Here is a 20,324-nt window from a genome sequence, read left to right on the forward strand (position 1 = left end):
AATTGAGCTGGAGAAATCAACCTTCTTGACCATATTATACAACAAAGTTACAGTTATAAAGAAAGTATGGTACTGGCACAAAAACAGAAATATAGACCAATGGAACAAGACTGAAAGCCCAGAAATAAACCCATGCACCTATGGGTACCTTATTTTTGACAAAGGAGGCAAAAATATACAATGGGGCAAAGACAGCCTCTTCAATAAATGGTGCTGGGAAAACTGGACAGCTACATGTAAAAGAATGAGATGAGAACCCTTCTAAACATCATACACAAAGATAAACTAAATAATTTCTTCAAAGCCTTGAAAGTGGCATTCCCTAGCATTTTACGGCACCAAAAGAGATGATAAAATTCTGTAACTTGAATCTGATAAATTACGAAATGAATTTATCAAATGAATAGGTAAGTTAAATGGAGAAGGCGATGGCACCCCACTCCAGTGCTCTTGCCTGGAAAATCCCATGGATGGAGGAGTCTGGTAGGCTGCAGTCCATGGGGTCACTAAGAGTCAGACACGACTGAGCGACTTCACTTTCACTTTTCACTTTCATGCATGGGAGAAGGAAATGGCAACCCACTCCAGTGTTCTTGCCTGGAGAATCCCAGGGACGGGGGAGCCTGGTGGGCTCCTGTCTATGGGGTCGCACAAAGTTGGACATGACTGAAGTGACTTAGCAGCAGTAGCAGCAGCAGATAAGTTAAAAGCGTGACTTTATCCAAGTAATTTAATGCCTTAGCTGGGGATAGGTCTGATCTCATTTTTCTTTTAAAGGAGAATACCTACAGATTTTTGTCTGTTGTTAAAACTCAGTCAAGGCACCTCTTACACAAAAAAGCAAACAAGCAAACAAAGAAATTTAAAAGTCTATTACTGGAAGGAAGAAAAATCTCACAGCATCTCAAAACTCAGTTTTCTCCTTTGGAGATAAACACTTAATTTTCGGGGGATGGGAGTTTACACTACTTATGTGACAAAATCACATGTGTCAAAACTTACTACATTTTAGTAAACAACATAATGGAAAAGTCTGTCTCAAAAGAAACATCTTCAAGTGATGATTAAAGAATATGTGGGAGTATACCTGAAAGTTAAAGTGAAAGCCACTCAGTTGTGTCCGACTCTTTACAACCCTATGGACTATGCAGACCGTGGAGTTCCCCAGGCCAGAATATTGGAGTGGATAGTCTTTCTTTCTCTAGGGGATCTTCCCAATCCAGGAGTCAAGCCTAGGCCTCCTGCATTGCAGACAAATTCTTTACCAGCTGAGCCACAAGGGAAGCCTTATACATGTACAAGGAAGGGAGTACATGTATTTGTTATTAATTTTTTTAATTTGTTTTGTATTGTTTATTCTATTTTTTATTTTATGTTTATTGTTATTAAATTTGTTATTAAATACATAAAGGAAAGGGAGTACATGTATTTGTCATTAAAAATATCCTGGTGTCCATGTTGGAAATCTAAAATTTATTAAAATTTTACTCTTAAACTTCTTAATCTATGCTTAGCTACTCACAAATCACTGGATCACAAGGAAGAAGTGAAAAATAACTTGCCTTAGCCTAAAATAGGGGAAAAACATGAACTCACAAACCCAATTTTATCACTGTTTGAATTAATTCATATATGTTAAATCTACCAAAAATTAATTAGATAATTTTTAATGTTATAAAGGCTTCCTCACTTAAAAATATTTCACCTCACTAAATCTTAAATAGGGAATCCCTATAGCACATTTGTAAGATTTTTTTTAAGGACTAATACATGCAAAACAGACAAACTTTATATTACTAGGAGCCAAAATCAAATTAACAACAATCAGAAAGAGGAACAAATCCCTAAATTTTAATGCAAATTATACATTATGATAGTGTTATTCATCAACACATATTACCTGCTTACATTCACTTATGTGTATGCTCAGTCATGTCTGATTCTTTCCATCCCTAAGGACTTTAGCCCACCAGGCTCCTCTGTCCATGGGGATTCTCCAGGCAAGAATCCTGGAGTAGGTTGCCACGCCCTCCTCCAGGGGATCTTCCCAACCCAGGGATTAAACCTAGGTCTCGCACATTACAGGTGGATTCCTTACCATCTGAGCCACCAGGGAAGCCCAACAATACTGAAGTGGGTAGCCGAACCCTTCTCCAGGGGAATTTCCTGACTCAGGAAATGAACTGGGGTCTCCTGCTTTGCAGGTGGATTCTTTACCAGCTGAGCTACCAAGGAAGCCCCTACATTCAGTTATATTATATTCTAATATCTACCAATGAAAGTGGATAAAGCATTTTTAGTAATATTTACTGATTTATCACCCCAAAATGAGATAAATTAGAAAGTTATTATTTGTGCCCTAACAACAAAGGTCCAATCTGGAAGCTTGATTCTCTTAATAGGTAACTGGGTTGATTCTATGACCCCACTCTCTCCCTGAATGTACATGCCTAATCAATTACGCCGAGATCACAGACAGAATGAATCTTTCATCTTGGCGTCACTGACTGGTAATTTCAATGGAAAACCTTGAACCACTGAGAATGATTTCTCTCTACACGTATCTAGGTCCGGGATCATCATTGTCATATTGTTCATAATTTCAACTGTTTACTCTTACAATTCAGTATTTGATGTCACCTTCATAATCATGTAATGAAGTTATAAAAATGGAAGAAGTAAACAAGAGTCAGGAAATTTTTTTCCCTCAATTCCAAAAACAAACTATAAATATAACAGATTCTAACAATATTTGAAATTTTATAATTAAGGTGTTATAAAAACTATTAAATTATTATCTATTGATTAAATTTTGAAAGGTAATTTTATTTGTCATGACCTTTGTTACACACTGTATTATGCTGTTGAAGCATAGAAAATAGTATTAAACCAGAAATTTAAATTTACATTTTTACATACCTGGGAATGGTTGTTTTCATCTCCAACAGGTTTTTCCTTTTCTTCCTCTGATGTCATTTCTAAGTCTAGTTCTGCTGACAAATCTGTATGTTTAGTTAAAATTACTTAGAATATTTAGATAAAAGACATAATCTTTATTTAAAACATAGATTTAAAACACTGTATCAAATGACATCTTAAGTCAAGCTTAATCTTCAGCTGAATATTTACTTCTTTAAGAAATACTTCGAAAGGCAAACAAGAAGATGGCGGAGGAGTAGGACAGGGAGAACACTTTCTCCCCCACAAATTCATCAAAAGAGCATTTAAACGTCGAGTAAATTCCACAAAACAACTTCTGAATGCCGGCAGAGGACATCAGGCACCCAGAAAAGCAATCCAACTCTTCAAAGGAGGTAGGAAAAAATATAAAGACAAAAAAGAGACAAAAGAGGGAGGGACGGAGCTCCGTCCCGGGAAGGGAGTCTTAAAAAGAGAGAAGTTTCCAAACACCAGGAAACCTTCTCACTGCCGAATCTGTGCCGAGCTTTGGAAGCACAGAGGGCAACATAACAGGAAGAAAAAATAAATAAACAATTAAAACTCGAAGATTGCGAGTCCTACGGTAACTCCCCAGTGGAGAAGCAGCGCAGACGCCTGCAGGCGCCATTAACAAGTGGGGGCTGGGCAGGGGCGGCAGCGCGGGCTGCATCGCTTAGAGTAAGAATCTGGCCTGAATACCTGAGCACTATCTGAGCGAAATAATTTGGGCTAACAAACCAGACTGTGGGATATCTACTACGCGAAAAGCCAGCCCCAACCTAAGACCTCCAGGCCAGCGCACGGAACAAAGAATTGAACAGAGATAGCCGGCTGCAGACCTTCCCCCGTGATAGGCAGCCAGAGCCGGAAGGGGGCAATCGCAGCCCCAGAGAGACATTATCTATAAAACTGTAAGCAGGCTTTTTGCTAACTAAAACTTCTTGGGGTCTGGACGGTTAACATCTGCCTAAGAAGGTGCGCCGGTTTTGCGCCCAGATAACCGAGTGGCGGGAGGCGATAAGTCGCAGCATTGGCGCCGCCAACACACCTCATCACTTGAGCTGCTCGGACCTGGGAAGAGCACAATACTCAGGCCCAACTGAGTCTGCGCCTCTGAGGACTATCCGAGTGCCTGAACCTGAGCGGCTTGGACCTGGGAGGTACATGCAACCCAGGGCCAGCCTCGGATTGTTCCCGCGGAACAACCTAGAGCCCGAGCAGTGTGGGCAGGGAGGCTACACGCGCGCAGTGAGCGGGGCAGACCCAGTGTGGCTGAGGCACTGCGAGCGCCGCGCCAGTGTTATTTGCTTGCAGCATCCTCCCTCCCTCCCCACAGCGCGACTGAACAAAGAGAAGAAATACAGTTCCACCCATCAGAACACTGACACAAGCTTCCTAACCAGGAAACCCTGACAAGCCACCTGTACAAACCCACACACAGTGAGGAATAGCCACAATAAAGAGAACTCCACAAACTGCCAGAATACAGAAAGGACACCCCATACTCAGCAATTTAAACAAGATGAAGAGACAGAGGAATAGCCAGCACATAAAGGAACAGGATAAATGCCCACCAAACCAAACAAAAGAGGAAGAGATAGGGAATCTACCTGATAAAGAATTCGAATAATGATAGTGAAATTGATCCAAAATCTAGAAATTAAAATGGAATCACAGATAAATAGCTTGGAGACAAGGATTGAGAAGATGCAAGAAAGGTTTAACAAGGACCTAGAAGAAATAAAAAGAGTCAATATACAATGAATAATGCAATAAATGAAATTAAAAACACTCTGGAGGCAACAAATAGTAGAATAACAGAGGCAGAAGATAGGATTAGTGAATTAGAAGATAGAATGGTAGAAATAAATGAATCAGAGAGAATAAAAGAAAAACGAATTAAAAGAAATGAGGACAATCTCAGAGACCTCCAGGACAATATTAAACGCTACAACATTCGAATCATAGGGTTCCAGAAGAAGAAGACAAAAAGAAAGACCATGAGAAAATACTTGAGGAGATAATAGTTGAAAACTTCCCTAAACTGGGGAAGGAAATAATCACCCAAGTCCAAGAAACCCAGAGAATCCCAAACAGGATAAACCCAAGTGAAACACCCCAAGACACATATTACTCAAATTAACAAAGATCAAACACAAAGAACAAATATTAAAAGCAGCAAGGGAAAAACAACAAATAACACACAAGGGAATTCCCATAAGGATAACAGCTGATCTTTCAATAGAAACTCTTCAAGCCAGGAGGGAATGGCAAGACATACTTAAAATGATGAAAGAAAATAACCTACAGCCCAGATTATTGTACCCAGCAAGGATTTCATTCAAGTATGAAGGAGAAATCAAAAGCTTCTCAGATAAGCAAAAGCTGAGAGAATTCTGCACCACCAAACCAGCTCTACAACAAATACTAAAGGATATTCTCTAGACAGGAAACACAAAAATGGTGTATAAATTCAACCCCAAACAATAAAGTAAATGGCAACGGGATCATACTTATCAGTAATTACCTTAAACGTAAATGGGTTGAATGCCCCAACCAAAAGACAAAGACTGGCTGAATGGATACAAAAACAAGACCCTACATATGTTGTCTACAGGAGACCCACCTCAAAACAGGGGACACATACAGACTGAAAGTGAAGGGCTGGAAAAGATTTTCCATGCAAATAGGGACCAAAAGAAAGCAGGAGTAGCAATACTCATATCAGATAAAATAGACTTTAAAACAAAGGCTGTGAAAAGAGACAAAGAAGGTCACTACATAATGATCAAAGGATCAATCCAAGAAGAAGATATAACAATTATAAATATATATGCACCCAACACGGGAGCACCGCAGTATGTAAGACAAATGCTAACAAGTATGAAAGGAGAAATTAACAATAACACAATAATAGTGGGAGACTTTAATACCCCACTCACACCTAAGGATAGATCAACTAAACAGAAAATTAATAAGGAAACACAAACTTTAAACGATACAATAGACCAGTTAGACCTAATTGATATCTATAGGACATTTCATCCCAAAACAATGAATTTCACCTTTTTCTCAAGCGCACATGGAACCTTCTCCAGGATAGATCACATCCTGGGCCATAAAGCTAGCCTTGGTAAATTCAAAAAATAGAAATCATTCCAAGCATCTTTTCTGACCACAATGCAGTAAGATTAGATCTCAATTACAGGAGAAAAACTATTAAAAATTCCAACATATGGAGGCTGAACAACACGCTGCTGAATAACCAACAAATCACAGAAGAAATCAAAAAGAAATCAAAATTTGCATAGAAACGAATGAAAATGAAAACACAACAACCCAAAACCTGTGGGACACAGTAAAAGCAGTCCTAAGGGGAAAGTTCATAGCAATACAGGCACACCTCAAGAAACAAGAAAAAAGTCAAATAAATAACCTAACTCTACACCTCAAACAACTAGAAAAGGAAGAAATGAAGAACCCCAGGGTTAGTAGAAGGAAAGAAATCTTAAAAATTAGAGCAGAAATAAATGCAAAAGAAACAAAAGAGACCATAGGAAAAATCAACAAAGCCAAAAGCTGGTTCTTTGAAAGGATAAATAAAATTGACAAACCATTAGCCAGACTCATCAAGAAACAAAGGGAGAAAAATCAAATCAATAAAATTAGAAATGACAGTGGAGAGATCACAACAGACAATATAGAAATACAAAGGATCATAAGAGACTATTATCAACAATTATATGCCAATAAAATGGACAACGAGGAAGAAATGGACAAATTCTTAGAAAAGTACAACTTTCCAAAACTCGACCAGGAAGAAATAGAAAACCTTAACAGACCCATCACAAGCATGGAAATTGAAACTGTAATCAAAAATCTTCCAGCAAACAAAAGCCCAGGTCCAGACGGCTTCACAGCTGAATTCTACCAAAAATTTAGAGAAGAGCTGACACCTATCCTGCTCAAACTCTTCCAGAAAATTGCAGAGGAAGGTAAACTTCCAAACTCATTTTATGAGGCCACCATCACCCTAATACCAAAACCTGACAAAGATGCCACAAAAAAAGAAAACTATAGGCCAATATCACTGATGAACATAGATGCAAAAATCCTAAACAAAATTCTAGCAATCAGAATCCAACAACACATTAAAAAGATCATACACCATGACCAAGTGGGCTTTATCCCAGGGATGCAAGGATTCTTCAATATCCGCAAATCAATCAATGTAATACACCACATTAACAAATTGAAAAACAAAAACCATATGATTATCTCAATAGATGCAGAGAAAGCCTTTGACAAAATTCAACACCCATTTCTGATAAAACTCTCCAGAAAGCAGGAATAGAAGGAACATACCTCAACATAATAAAAGCTATATATGACAAACCCACAGCAAACATTATCCTCAATGGTGAAAAATTGAAAGCATTTCCTCTAAAGTCAGGAACAAAACAAGGGTGCCCACTTTCACCATTACTATTCAACATAGTTTTGGAAGTTTTGGCTACAGCAATCAGAGCAGAAAAAGAAATAAAAGGAATCAAATTGGAAAAGAAGTAAAACTCTCACTATTTGCAGATGACATGATCCTCTACATAGAAAACCCTAAAGACTCCACCAGAAAATTACTAGAACTAATCAATGATTATAGTAAAGTTGCAGGATATAAAATCAACACACAGAAATCCCTTGCATTCCTATACACTAATAATGAGAAAACAGAAAGAGAAATTAAGGAAACAATTCCATTCACCATTGCAACGGGAAAGAATAAAATACTTAGGAATATATCTACCTAAAGAAACTAAAGACCTATATATAGAAAACTATAAAACACTGGTGAAAGAAATCAAAGAGGACACTAATAGATGGAGAAATATACCATGTTCATGGATTGGAAGAATCAATATAGTGAAAATGAGTATACTACCCAAAGCAATTTATAGATTCAATGCAATCCCTATCAAGCTACCAACAGTATTCTTCACAGAGCTAGAACAAATAATTTCACAATTTGTATGGAAATACAAAAAACCTTGAATAGCCAAAGCGATCTTGAGAAAGAAAAATGGAACTGGAGGAATCAACCTACCTGACTTCAGGCTCTACTACAAAGCCACAGTTATCAAGACAGTATGGTACTGGCACAAAGACAGAAATATAGATCAATGGAACAAAATAGAAAGCCCAGAGATAAATCCACGCACATATGGACACCTTATCTTTGACAAAGGAGGCAAGAATATACAGTGGATTAAAGACAATCTCTTTAACAAGTGGTGCTGGGAAATCTGGTCAACCACTTGTAAAAGAATGAAACTAGAACACTTTCTAACACCATATACAAAAATAAACTCAAAATGGATTAAAGATCTCAACATAAGACCAGAAACTATAAAACTCCTAGAGGAGAACATAGGCAAAACACTCTCTGACATACATCACAGCAGGATCCTCTATGACCCACCTCCCAGAATATTGAAAATAAAAGCAAAAATAAACAAATGGGACCTAATTAAACTTAAAAGCTTCTGCACATCAAAGGAAACTATTAGCAAGGTGAAAAGACAGCCTTCAGAATGGGAGAAAATAATAGCAAATGAAGCAACCGACAAACAACTAATCTCAAAATTATACAAGCAACTCCTACAGCTCAACTCCAGAAAAATAAATGACCCAATCAAAAAATGGGCCAAAGATCTAAATAGACATTTCTCCAAAGAAGACATACAGATGGCTAACAAACACTTGAAAAGATGTTCAACATCACTCTTTATCAGAGAAATGCAAATCAAAACCACTATGAGGTACCATTTCACACCAGTCAGAATGGCTAAATAGATCCAAAAGTCTACAAATAATAAATGCTGGAGAGGGTGTGGAGAAAAGGGGGAACCCTCTTACACTGTTGGTGGGTGTTTCAACAAACAATTTGGAAAATACCAGATGTCACCAGGATACAGGTACACAAACAGCTCAAAGATTCATTCACAAAATCATCCAAACATCAATGAATAAAACAATCAGAAACCAAACGAAATTTCAAAATACAGGACAGACATATAAAGTCACAATACATTCTCTTCTCTACTTCATAACAGTACCTTTTTAACAACATGCCAAGCTTCAACTGCAACATTATTCATGGTTTACAAAATTCCTCTTACTTTTTATGCTTTTATCAATTCCTTAATCTGAAATGCTACCCTGTACTCTTCCTGACAAATAACTTTTCATCTTTTAAGACTCAACCTGTTTTGTGAAGTTGTCCTTGATTACAGCTATCTTTCCTCAGATAAACAGGTATCCCTTTCCTTGTAGCTACCTTAGTACTTTATAGATTTTTCTAGTGTATCTTCATCACCTGAATTGTAAATTATTTTTTCACATGTCTATCTTCTTGGCTCCTAAACTGCACAGGACAAGCTCTTAAAAATCACTTTTTAGTCCTTATTTATTTTATTCAATAATTATTTATCAGCTTTCTGCTCTGTACTAGACACTGGAGTTTAAAGAAAAATGTAGATAAAACATGTCTGGAGATAATCCCTGAGAGACTTACACAGTCCAAGGGAAGGAGAGGGAAGGCATGCAAGGCTGTAACAAGACGGGGAGAGAAGCACACACACAACAGGGTAAATATCTGTTGAAAGTACAGAGACAGGTCAGGAGGGCATCACCAGCAATTCAGAATTCCATAGCAAAAGACAGAAAGGGGGAGAGATGAAGAGTCAGGCAGAAGTCAGATTATGAAAGCCTCACGTGTCACTTTATGATGCCTGGACATTAATGTGATTTGAAGAGTGGTTCACAGTCACACTTGCTTTTGAGAGAGGTGACTCTAAATGCTACAAGAGGAATGGATTTGAAGGGCATACAAATACATGGAGGGAGATGAATCTGAAGGCATTATTAATGGAAGGAAACAAAGGTGATGCAGGCCTGAACTGGGGGAGCGTTTCCAGAAATACTTAGGATATAAAATGTTCTGAGTCCAGTATAGAATAAATCATTATGAAGTGAATAAATGTACAAATCCAGGGGCCCTGAAGGAGTAGACTCTGCTGGTTACTTTCTAAAAGGTATCGACTGAGATGACAAATGATCTACATGAACGGTCTGAAGTCGCTTCTATTTATTTTGTAGTTTTCCTATTTCCCATCTTCCTCTGTTGAAGGGACTGGATAGGTTTTATCTGAATTTGTGTTTCGTGGACATACCAAGCTAATGGACAAACAAGGGCAAACAAGTCACTTCTATAGATTAAAAGAAAAAAAAAACACTTTGAGTTTATAGCTTGTAGTCACTATTCTAGGAAATAACTGAGAATCTTTTGTAAATGCAAAGTTAACCCTATAGGTGAGGATAGAAAAGAAAAAACTAGGAGTGAAAAAAAGAAACAGTATATGATTTCTTACTATAGCTCTGACCATATGACTGATTAAAGGTGCTAAATTAATTGGTCTTTATGGACAACACATATTAGACATGGTTACTCAATAGAGTGGGCATCCTAGTAGAATCAGAATTGAATTTCTATGTACTGCTTTTAAATGATACAGCACTCCTTCAACATTGCTATGAAGTTACATTTTGAGAAGGCAATCTCTAGATGTCTACTGAGGTCTCCCAACTAGTCCCAGAGTTCTAAATATAATCCTGCTACCCACTCTCAGGTGTATGCTAAATACTAGGCTAAACAAACTTACTTTCTCCTACCTCTCGCTGTATTTATTGTATTACTATGGTCAGAGGGAGAATGCAAACACCTTGCTAAGAGGTATTGCTTGGCTGTTGGTTGCATAAAAGGAGTCAGCACAAGGTAGGTTTTGCCACAAAATCTAATTTGGAACCGTCAGAATAATGGTTAGGCCGTGCCCAGGTGGCCCACAGCTGAGTGCCCCGGGCTTCTGCATTACCTTGTTTGCTTCTTCTGTTTTCTGGCAGCTGAAACCGGCACAGCTATGGAGCGTGTAATTCCCCAGAAACACCACTCCAATAGTCATCTTTTACCTATTACAGTCATCTGTCCAAATTCTGTGGACGCTGACTGACTTTTGGTCATGACTGTGACGCCAGTGGACACTGATCAGCTTTTAAATGCCCCGCTCTTTGGTGAGTCTCATTACTGAGGCTCAAACTAGGAGAATCGAATCTGAAAAATCTGAAAACACTTTCCATTTATTAGAATGTCAGTAAGAATACTGCTCTAACTAACTTGTACAGTCTTTCTTCAGAGAATCAGTTCCATGTCCTCCTCTCCCCTCACTCACTAGTCCTTCAGAGCTTATTATATCTTACACTTCACTGCCATTCATGAAGAGATGTTAACTAGTGTCTCATTTTTTCTACTTGCTAATTTTCTAGTATTACTTACTTTTATTCACTCAATCTCTACTACATATTCTGTATTCCATAAGAACTTTATTAATAATTATTTTTCTTCAACATACAAATATTTTATTAACAAAATGTATGGCATTTATTTTACATTTAATTATGCATGACAATATTGTGTGTTCTAGAGACCATGGTTTTAAAAACACTTTTAATGAATGGTACTACCTTAATTAATGGTACAAACCAAGACAATGTATTAAAAAGCAAAGACATCACTTTGCCGACAAAGGTCTGTACAGTCAAAGCTATGGTTTTTGCAGTAGTTACAGAGGGATGTGAGAGTTGGACCATAAAGAAGGCTGAGTGCCAAAGAAATGATGCTTTCAAATTGTGGTGCTACAGAAGACTCTTGAGAGTCCCTGGAGAGCAAAGAGATCAAACCAGTCAATCCTAAGGGAAATGAACCCTGAATACACACTGGAAGGACTGATGCTGAAACTGAAGCTCCAATACTTTGGACACCTGATGTGAAGAGCCAACTCACTGGAAAAGACCCTAATGCTGGAAAAGATTGAGGGGAGGAGAAGGGGACAGCAGAGGGTGAGATGGTTGAATAGCATCACTGATTCAGTGAACATGACTAGGCGAACTCGGGGAGATGGTGAGGGACAGGGCGGCCTGGCGTGCTACAGTCCATAGGGTCACAAAGAGATGGACACGATTTAGCGACTGAACACCACTACCACCAATTTTAATTACAATGAGACAGCCTTTTCTCAATGTATCAATATCTTCAGAACCCATTTTTTAAGCCTTGGATAAACATCATAAACATATAAGAAATGATAGGCTTGTGTGTGACTAATTGTTTCCACGTGAAAACAGGATAAGTCGAGGACCACACTGGATCCAAAGAGCACAGAGCACCATGAGGCAAGAATGAATACAACACAAAAATGTTTGCTTCAAAAACAAAAAAAGCTGTCAGGTCTGAATTTCTTAAGAGAAGTCAAAGAAACAAGCAAGAAATGTAAAAGTGAAACTTTAAACCCCCAACTCAAGGTCCCCTTTATCATTTCACATCTAACCACTTCAACAGTTTAAAACTGTGGTTCTCAAGTGTGCCCTGAGAATCCCTGAAGTTCAGAGACCATCAGGTCAGGGGGTCCAAGAGGTCAGAACTATTTTCACAACAACACTAAATGTTACTTCCATTCTCATTCTCTTCTGAGTGCACAGTGGAGTTCTTCAGAGACACGATATGTGATATTATAACTCTAATGACAAATGGAATTAGCCATTATGATTCTGTGTTCTTGTATTTTAAGTTTTTCAGCTTTGTTTTCCAATACAGTGAACATCAATAAATACAACCTACTTAAACAAAAGTTCCATGGCATTCTCAATAATTTTTAGAAGTATAAAAGGATCCTAAAGCCAAAACTTTCAGAATCACTGTTTTAAAAGATTATGTCTATCAAAAAGTCATTAAAGTATGAGTACTTCCCCTACTTCTAATAATCAAAGATACCACAAAAACAACACACACACAAAGTCTGCTAAACAAAACATCTGTTTGGCCTACATTCATCTGTGTAACAACACTAAAATGAAATAATTATAAGCTGAAATACAACTGATATATTAGCAAGAGAAGCTTTACTCTAGGTAAAGGTCAAAGTTCAAATAAGCATTTTTGGACACTGGAAAAATCTTAGGATCTAATAATTAATTTCTGAGAATCCCTAAGAAGTATACAGATTGCAAACTGAGAACTTCAGGGTATCAAAACATATACAGAAACATATTGAGTTCAAGTTTACATTTTAAAAATTTCTTGTTCTTATGCTTGTACCTATCTTTTTTTTCAAAACATGGATACCAATAATAACATTTGCCTTATGTATGTCAAATGCTTCAATTAAATTTGCAAAAAAAAAGTTAGCAGTATGAGGACTGAGCATTTCAAATACTTCAGTGTCCCTCTTTTCAGAGTTACGTGTGTATTGCAAAATTTACCTGAAGTGGATGTTTGTAAATCCTTCATTCTGACTGTTTTACTAGGAACAGAATCTTTCACTAAGACTGCAGGCTGAATGGGTTTGGAAACAAGTTGATTAATAAATAATGTACCTTTGATACAATCCACAGTTCATAATTCAAGATAAAAACATAAACGATTTTACCTTCACGTTAGGATATTTCTCAGGAGAATCTAAAAGGCAAAAGGGACATAGAGTTAATTACATGTAAATATGAAAGCCAGTTCTACATTCATGCAGAATTAGTACTGAGCAGAAATCCTTATGCTCAGCCTTGGCAGTGAATACATTTGGTTTTAGTGTCTTGTTTTCAGGGGGATGTTAGGACACCAGCAAGACAGACTACGAATCCACTATAGAGAGTGAAGAAAAAATAGAAATAAAGGTTTAACAAAACATGCAGTTAAGATTTCAAAAGTAACATTACATTTTCAATGACTTTATAAAATATTAAAGTGGACACAGACCAATGTGAACATGCCGACTGATGAGAAAAGTGATGTTAATCAGAGGAATAAATCATGACCCCAAGAAGATAAATGTGAAAGTAGATGGGAAAATGCAACAGCATTATCTTGAATGCAATACAGCAGTATCATTTCCACCATTATACTACAAGTATTTATCATGTTCTTCAATCTGTCCAGTCATTTAAGAAGTGCACAGCTGGGATGACAGTTCAACTGAATGCATAATTCATTTCTCATCAGAGAAAGAGTAATGAACTGATTAGCTGGGATACACACTTGTAGAATAATGGTTCATAAAAATATTCACTTTTTTTCATACCCATGTGGGCTACTGGTATGCCTACATGTCTTGGCTCCTCTAGTTTAGCCATCTTAAAGTTTCTTGATCCAATCATGCAAGAAGGTATATAAGACACATTTAGAAAATAATGTATATAAGTTCTCAATATTGAAATACAATTATCAAAAAGGAAATAATAAATTTAACTGTCACACAATTATTAGATATTAAAAACCTTGCATGTTTCAAAATCAGTGTCAGATAAGATCAGATCAGTCACTCAGCCGTGTCTGACTCTTTGCAACCCCATGAATCGCAGCACGCCAGGCCTCCCTGTCCATCACCAACTCCCGGAGTTCACTCAGACTCACGTCCATCGAGTCAGTGATGCCATCCAGCCATCTCATCCTCTGTCATCCCCTTCTCCTTGCCCCCAATCCCTCCCAGCATTTTTTCCAAAAACTTCGCATGAGGTGGCCCAAAGTACTGGAGTTTCAGCTTTAGCATCATTCCTTCCAAAGAAATCCCAAGGCTGATCTCCTTCAGAATGGACTGGTTGGATCTCCTTGCAGTCCAAGGGACTCTCAAGAGTCTTCTCCAACACCACAGTTCAAGAGCATCAATTCTTTGGCGCTCAGCCTTCTTCACAGTCCAACTCTCACATCCATATACATGACCACAGGAAAAACCATAGCCTTGACTAGACGGACCTTTGTTGGCAAAGTAATGTCTCTGCTTTTGAATATGCAATCCAGGTTGGTCATAACTTTCCTTCCAAGGAGTAAGCATCTTTTAATTTCATGGCTGCAGTCACCATCTGTAGTGATTTTGGAGCCCAGAAAAATAAAGTCTGACACTGTTTCCACTGTTCCCCCATCTATTTCCCATGAAGTGGTGGGACCGGATGCCATGATCTTCGTTTTCTGAATGTTGAGCTTTAAGCCAACTTCAGTGTAGTACTTACCAAAAATAACAATTCTAGCATTTAGGGAAGGAACCCTATTAATCTGTTTTGTTTCAAAACTTAGTTTGGTTTGGTACACCATGTTACTGCTTCAAAGGATTTCTGTGAAACAACTTTCAAAAAAAGTCAACACCCCCATATTCACATTAATCCAATTTGAATAACAAATACCGATACAACATATATCTTTGATGCCTGATAGGTATTTGGAGTGGCTGGAGTTTCCTCCACTTCTAGCACCCCCTCCCACCTCCAGTATTCTCTGGAGCAACAGTGATCTTCTCTCTTCTCATTGCAAATAAACTGAAGCCATCTAGGAGTTTCTTCAAGTTTCCTCAACTCCCAACTCACCTCCCTAAGGCCTTGCTTTCTTCCCTCCATCCTTTCACTAAATTCTTTCCTCTATAAAGGGTAATCTCTGGATCTGTGGTCTTAATTCTTCCCCCTTTACATTCTTTCTATGGATCATCCCCACCACTTCTTTTTCCCTCTTTGCTTAGCAATGGTATCTTACACCTGTAATTGCTATTTCAACTCTTTCTTCCCTCTGGATATAGACACGTTTAGAAAGAAAAACAAAATAATGCTTTTCCTTGATCCTGTTATGTCCTGAACTCTCCAAAACTCTACTTCCAAATTTCTCTAAATGTAAGGCTACACCCTTGCTACTCAGAGAGCTTGTTAGAAACACAGATTCTCAGACTTTCTGCTCAGTATGTGCACTTCACAGAAGGTCCCCAGGCTACTAGTTAAAATCTGAGAAACTCTGGTCTATACTGAGTCTGCTTCTACATTACTTCAACTTAATTTATTCTCCTGAAATCTTAGCCTCAACTTCCTCACTCTAACACTCCCCCAAAGTGAAACTGCATTACAAGTTGGAAACTTTCCAGTGGACTCTCTATCAAGCTGTAGGTTACTTGATCTCCCTATCATGCCCCCTGCTTGCTCCTTCTTTCTAGTTCTCTTTTGTTGGCCTATGTGACACCATCCTATAAAGCAGCAACATTTCGTATGACACCAATTTGCACACATTACAGCTGAGCACCTATGCCCACGCTCCACCACAGAGGATGACACACCGCTCTGCACACCTAGGGACCACAATCCTGAATGCCTTCCTAACAGTGAGGAAGACAGGAAGAGGGGAAAGCTTTGCTGTTCTTCTCTGACACGTTTTGGTGCTGGAAGCTCACTTCAAATGCATCGTCCATATCAAATACTCTCCCTTTTTCTAAAGCGTTATCTTACTTATTGCCACCTTCCCCACAGACCTGTGCTTCCTTTCCTTCATTTCCTCCCTATACCCTCTACCTCTAATCCTTCATTCCCTCTTTCCTCTTGTTTTTCAACCTTCCTTAGGTCATAGAGTATCTTGAAACAGAATTTTTTTTTTTTTTTTTTGTCCCATGTGTCAAATGGAATCTTAGTTCCCTGAGTAGGGATCAAACCAGCACCCCTGCATTGGAGACTCTTAACTGCACAGAGTCCTAACCACTGGACAACCAAGGAAGTCCAGGAGCTAAATAATTTAGCTCCTTAAACTGGATTCTCAATATAATCTGTGGCTGACACCTGACAAGATACACTATTTCCCTCCTTTTCTCGTCTTTTATCTCACTACACATCTGACAGGTGATTTTCTTTGCCTATTAGAATATATCAGCATTTCCATTTTAAATCAACATTCTGTCAAATGACTTTTCTATAAAATATAGTTCTTACCTTCCACTTGTCCATTTAACATATTTTTTCCTCTTTGACCAGCAGCTCCAGATAAAAGATCCACATACTTTTGTGGAAGGCTCTCAGAGATACTCTGTTAAAATTAATATTGAGTTGCATGAAGATTTCCTAATTCCTTTTGAAGAAAATATCCTACTTTTAAAAACTGCCTACATTTAACCCAGTTAAGACAGGTTTGCCAAGATCCACAGCTGCTAAGTGACAGATTCAGGATGTTGACTTCAAACACAGTGCTGTATCACCAGGCAGTGGCTACCTGCACCTTAGAGATCAGGCCCTTCTCATCTCCTTCCATAGCTGCCACCTTCAAACAGAACACTGCTACTTCATGTTACTTCAAGTACAGCTGCCATAAAGGTTCTCTGAGCTTGCTGGTTAAACTATCCAAAATGGTTTGTACTTACTAAAACATCACAAAGCAAAGCTAACTGCTGTTATTATACCACATATTTCTTACTATTCCCTATGCTTTTGCTTCTCTTGAAATGTTCCTTGCAGATTAACTTGACAATCCAAACATAATAATACTTTCAAGTTTCAAGCACTATCTTTTCAATGTTGACGTGGTAAAAAACCACAATTCAACCCATTTCTCTCTGGCCCTCTCTAGCAGTTTTACACAGGCACATGTACCAAAGAAACATACATTTGTTTGGGAGATTGGGGATGACACAAACACACTACACACTACAGTGTATAAAACAGAGAACTAGTAAGAACCTACTGTACAGCACAGGGAACTCCACTCAGTATTCTGTAATGGCCCATATAGGAAAAGAATCTAAAAAAGAGGTGATATATAGAGAGAGATAGATAACTGATTCACTTTGCTGCACACTGAACCTAACACAGTATTGTAAATCAACTGTACTCCAATAAAAATTGAAGGAAGAAAGGAAGAGAGGAAGAAAGAAAGAAAGGAACATTTGATCATAGACTCACCTGGAACAATGTTTCCATTTTTAGATAAATGTAACTTCAGAACACAAAGAGATTCCTTATGACTTCTAAGCCTTGATTTCCATATTACACTGATTTCATTAGGTAAACCTTGAAAATTAGCTAAAGTGTACTATGTGGTAGTATTTAGCACAGAATTATCTTATTGATTAAAAATCAATAATTAAAAATAAAGATTAAAATCAGATTAAAAATAAAAAAATTTTGATGGGCAAATGCAAAGGTGAGAAAGTCACAGCATCTTCTGATTTTATGTTTTTACATCACTCGGTTGTTTACATTTCAAAATAATAACAGAAGACAGTACCTCAGAATCCCAAGGTGATTCTATATCTTCCTCTTCTCCCAAACCTAAGGCTGACGTCATATCTGTAAAATGGAGATCACAGATACATTAATGAGAACATTTATCTACTATGAATTTTAATACATATATGTCTATCTCTATCCACAAATAGTTCAATAAAATGAACTAGTGGAAAAGAATTTCAGAGGGTTGAAGCATTTTCAGGAAGAAAAAGCTGGTAGTACTTGGGACACTTCTGAAGAAAGAGAGCAAAAGAAACACACTTACAAAGAAATGGATGCCATATTTGCATCTATGCACTTTAAAGGTTTTTATTTGAGCTTTTAAGCATAGAAAAAAATCCACAGACATTCACTAACTTACCACTTCTATTATTTTTGTGTGTTCCATCAACAGAACTCAAATGGTCATGATTTATTTGCTCTTGTGGAGCCCTTTCAATAATATCTGTATCACTTTCTTTGTCTACAATCTCTGGCTTTGTGGCTCCTTCCTATAAAAACAAGACAAAATAAAACAAAAACCCAACTTCAGAAAACATATTCATTTATTTGGTCATTCAGTCAATCAGTAAGATGATAAACATTCACTGTTGTCTAAGAAATCATAGACACTGTCCTCGGAGAAGTTAGAAATGTAAAGAAAAGAGCAATTCTGTTCTGTGTTCTAGGCAAGGCAGAGCCACATGAAAACAAACAAGAGGGCAGAAAAGTATCAGCTTTTCAACAGCTCTGCAACTGAAGCGGACAGAGCACAGGAAGGGCACAAAGGAGAGAGGAGGCAGGTGAGCCTGTGAAGCTCAAGGCACGCTGTGACAAAGGGCTGTGTCTCAGAAGACAGAGTACAGAGTCAGGGTGTGAGGGGGATTCTGGAAAGGGCAGCCCAAGAAAAGGACACGGTGTGAAACAGTGTGAATAAGTCATGTGGAAAAATAGAGCACAGTTACTGGGAACCCTACAGAGAGACAAACGGAAGGACCAGGATCAAATGGCAGAAAGCAAGTGTCATCTTCTTTCTTCACGTGACAGGAATCTACTACACAAGTAAAGGCAGTGATGCCATCCAGCAATCTCATCCTCTGTCGTCACCTTCTCCTCCTGCCCCCAATCCCTCCCAGCATCAGAGTCTTTTCCAACGAGTCAACTCTTCACATGAGGTGGCCAAAGTACTGGAGTTTCAGCTTTAGCATCATTCCTTCCAAAGAAATCCCAGGGCTGATCTCCTTCAGAATGGACTGGTTGGATCTCCTTGCAGTTCAAGGGACTCTCAAGAGTCTCCTCCAACACCACAGCTCAAAAGCATCAATTCTTCTTCTTTGGAGAAATGTCTATTTAGTTCTTTGGCCCATTTTTTGATTGGGTCGTTTATTTTTCTGGAGTTGAGCTGTAGGAGTTGCTTGTATATTTTTGAGATTAGTTGTTTGTCGGTTGCTTCATTTGCTATTATTTTCTCCCATTCTGAAGGCTGTCTTTTCACCTTGCTAATAGTTTCCTTTGATGTGCAGAAGCTTTTAAGTTTAATTAGGTCCCATTTGTTTATTTTTGCTTTTATTTCCAATATCTGGGAGGTGGGTCATAGAGGATCCTGCTGTGATGTATGTCGGAGAGTGTTTTGCCTATGTTCTCCTCTAGGAGTTTTATAGTTTCTGGTCTTACGTTTAGATCTTTAATCCATTTTGAGTTTATTTTTGTGTATGGTGTTAGAAAGCGGTCTAGTTTCATTCTTTCACAAGTGGTTGACCAGATTTCCCAGCTCAACATCACTCATTATCAGAGAAATGCAAATCAAAACCACTATGAGGTACCATTTCACACCAGTCAGAATGGCTGCGATCCAAAAGTCTACAAATAATAAATGCGGGAAAGGGTGTGGAGAAAAGGGAACCCTCTTACACTGTTGGTGGGAATGCAAACTAGTACAGCCACTATGGAGAACAGTGTGGAGATTCCTTACAAAACTGGAAATAGAACTGCCTTATGATCCAGCAATCCCACTGCTGGGCATACACACTGAGGAAACCAGAAGGGAAAGAGACACGTGTACCCCAATGTTCATCGCAGCACTGTTTATAATAGCCAGGACAGGGAAGCAACCTAGATGTCCATCAGCAGATGAATGGATAAGAAAGCAGTGGTACATATACACAATGGAGTATTACTCAGCCATTAAAAAGAATACATTTGAATCAGTTCTAATGAGGTGGATGAAACTGGAGCCTATTATACAGAGTGAAGTAAGCCAGAAGGAAAAACATAAATACAGTATA

At 38.2% G+C, this 20,324-nt stretch overlaps 1 protein-coding gene across 1 annotated transcript in view; it reads right to left on the reverse strand.

Moving 5' to 3' along the window:
• Positions 1-18,547, reverse strand: part of LOC102266028 (ankyrin repeat domain-containing protein 26) — a 23,858-nt gene extending 5,311 nt beyond the window's left edge. Inside the window, exons 1-6 of the mRNA XM_070382046.1 lie at positions 18,422-18,547; positions 18,059-18,120; positions 16,771-16,864; positions 13,476-13,504; positions 13,309-13,381; positions 2,920-3,002 (exon numbers count right to left, since the gene is read on the reverse strand). Coding sequence (XP_070238147.1) covers positions 2,920-3,002; positions 13,309-13,381; positions 13,476-13,504; positions 16,771-16,864; positions 18,059-18,118 — 339 coding nt within the window. The 5' untranslated portion in view covers positions 18,119-18,120; positions 18,422-18,547. The remainder of the gene's footprint in view (positions 1-2,919; positions 3,003-13,308; positions 13,382-13,475; positions 13,505-16,770; positions 16,865-18,058; positions 18,121-18,421) is intronic.
• Between the last annotated feature and the right edge of the window lie 1,777 nt (positions 18,548-20,324).

The sequence above is a fragment of the Bos mutus genome, chromosome 13 (assembly GCF_027580195.1).
Source record: "Bos mutus isolate GX-2022 chromosome 13, NWIPB_WYAK_1.1, whole genome shotgun sequence".
In the NCBI taxonomy this organism is placed as follows: Eukaryota; Metazoa; Chordata; class Mammalia; order Artiodactyla; family Bovidae; genus Bos; species Bos mutus.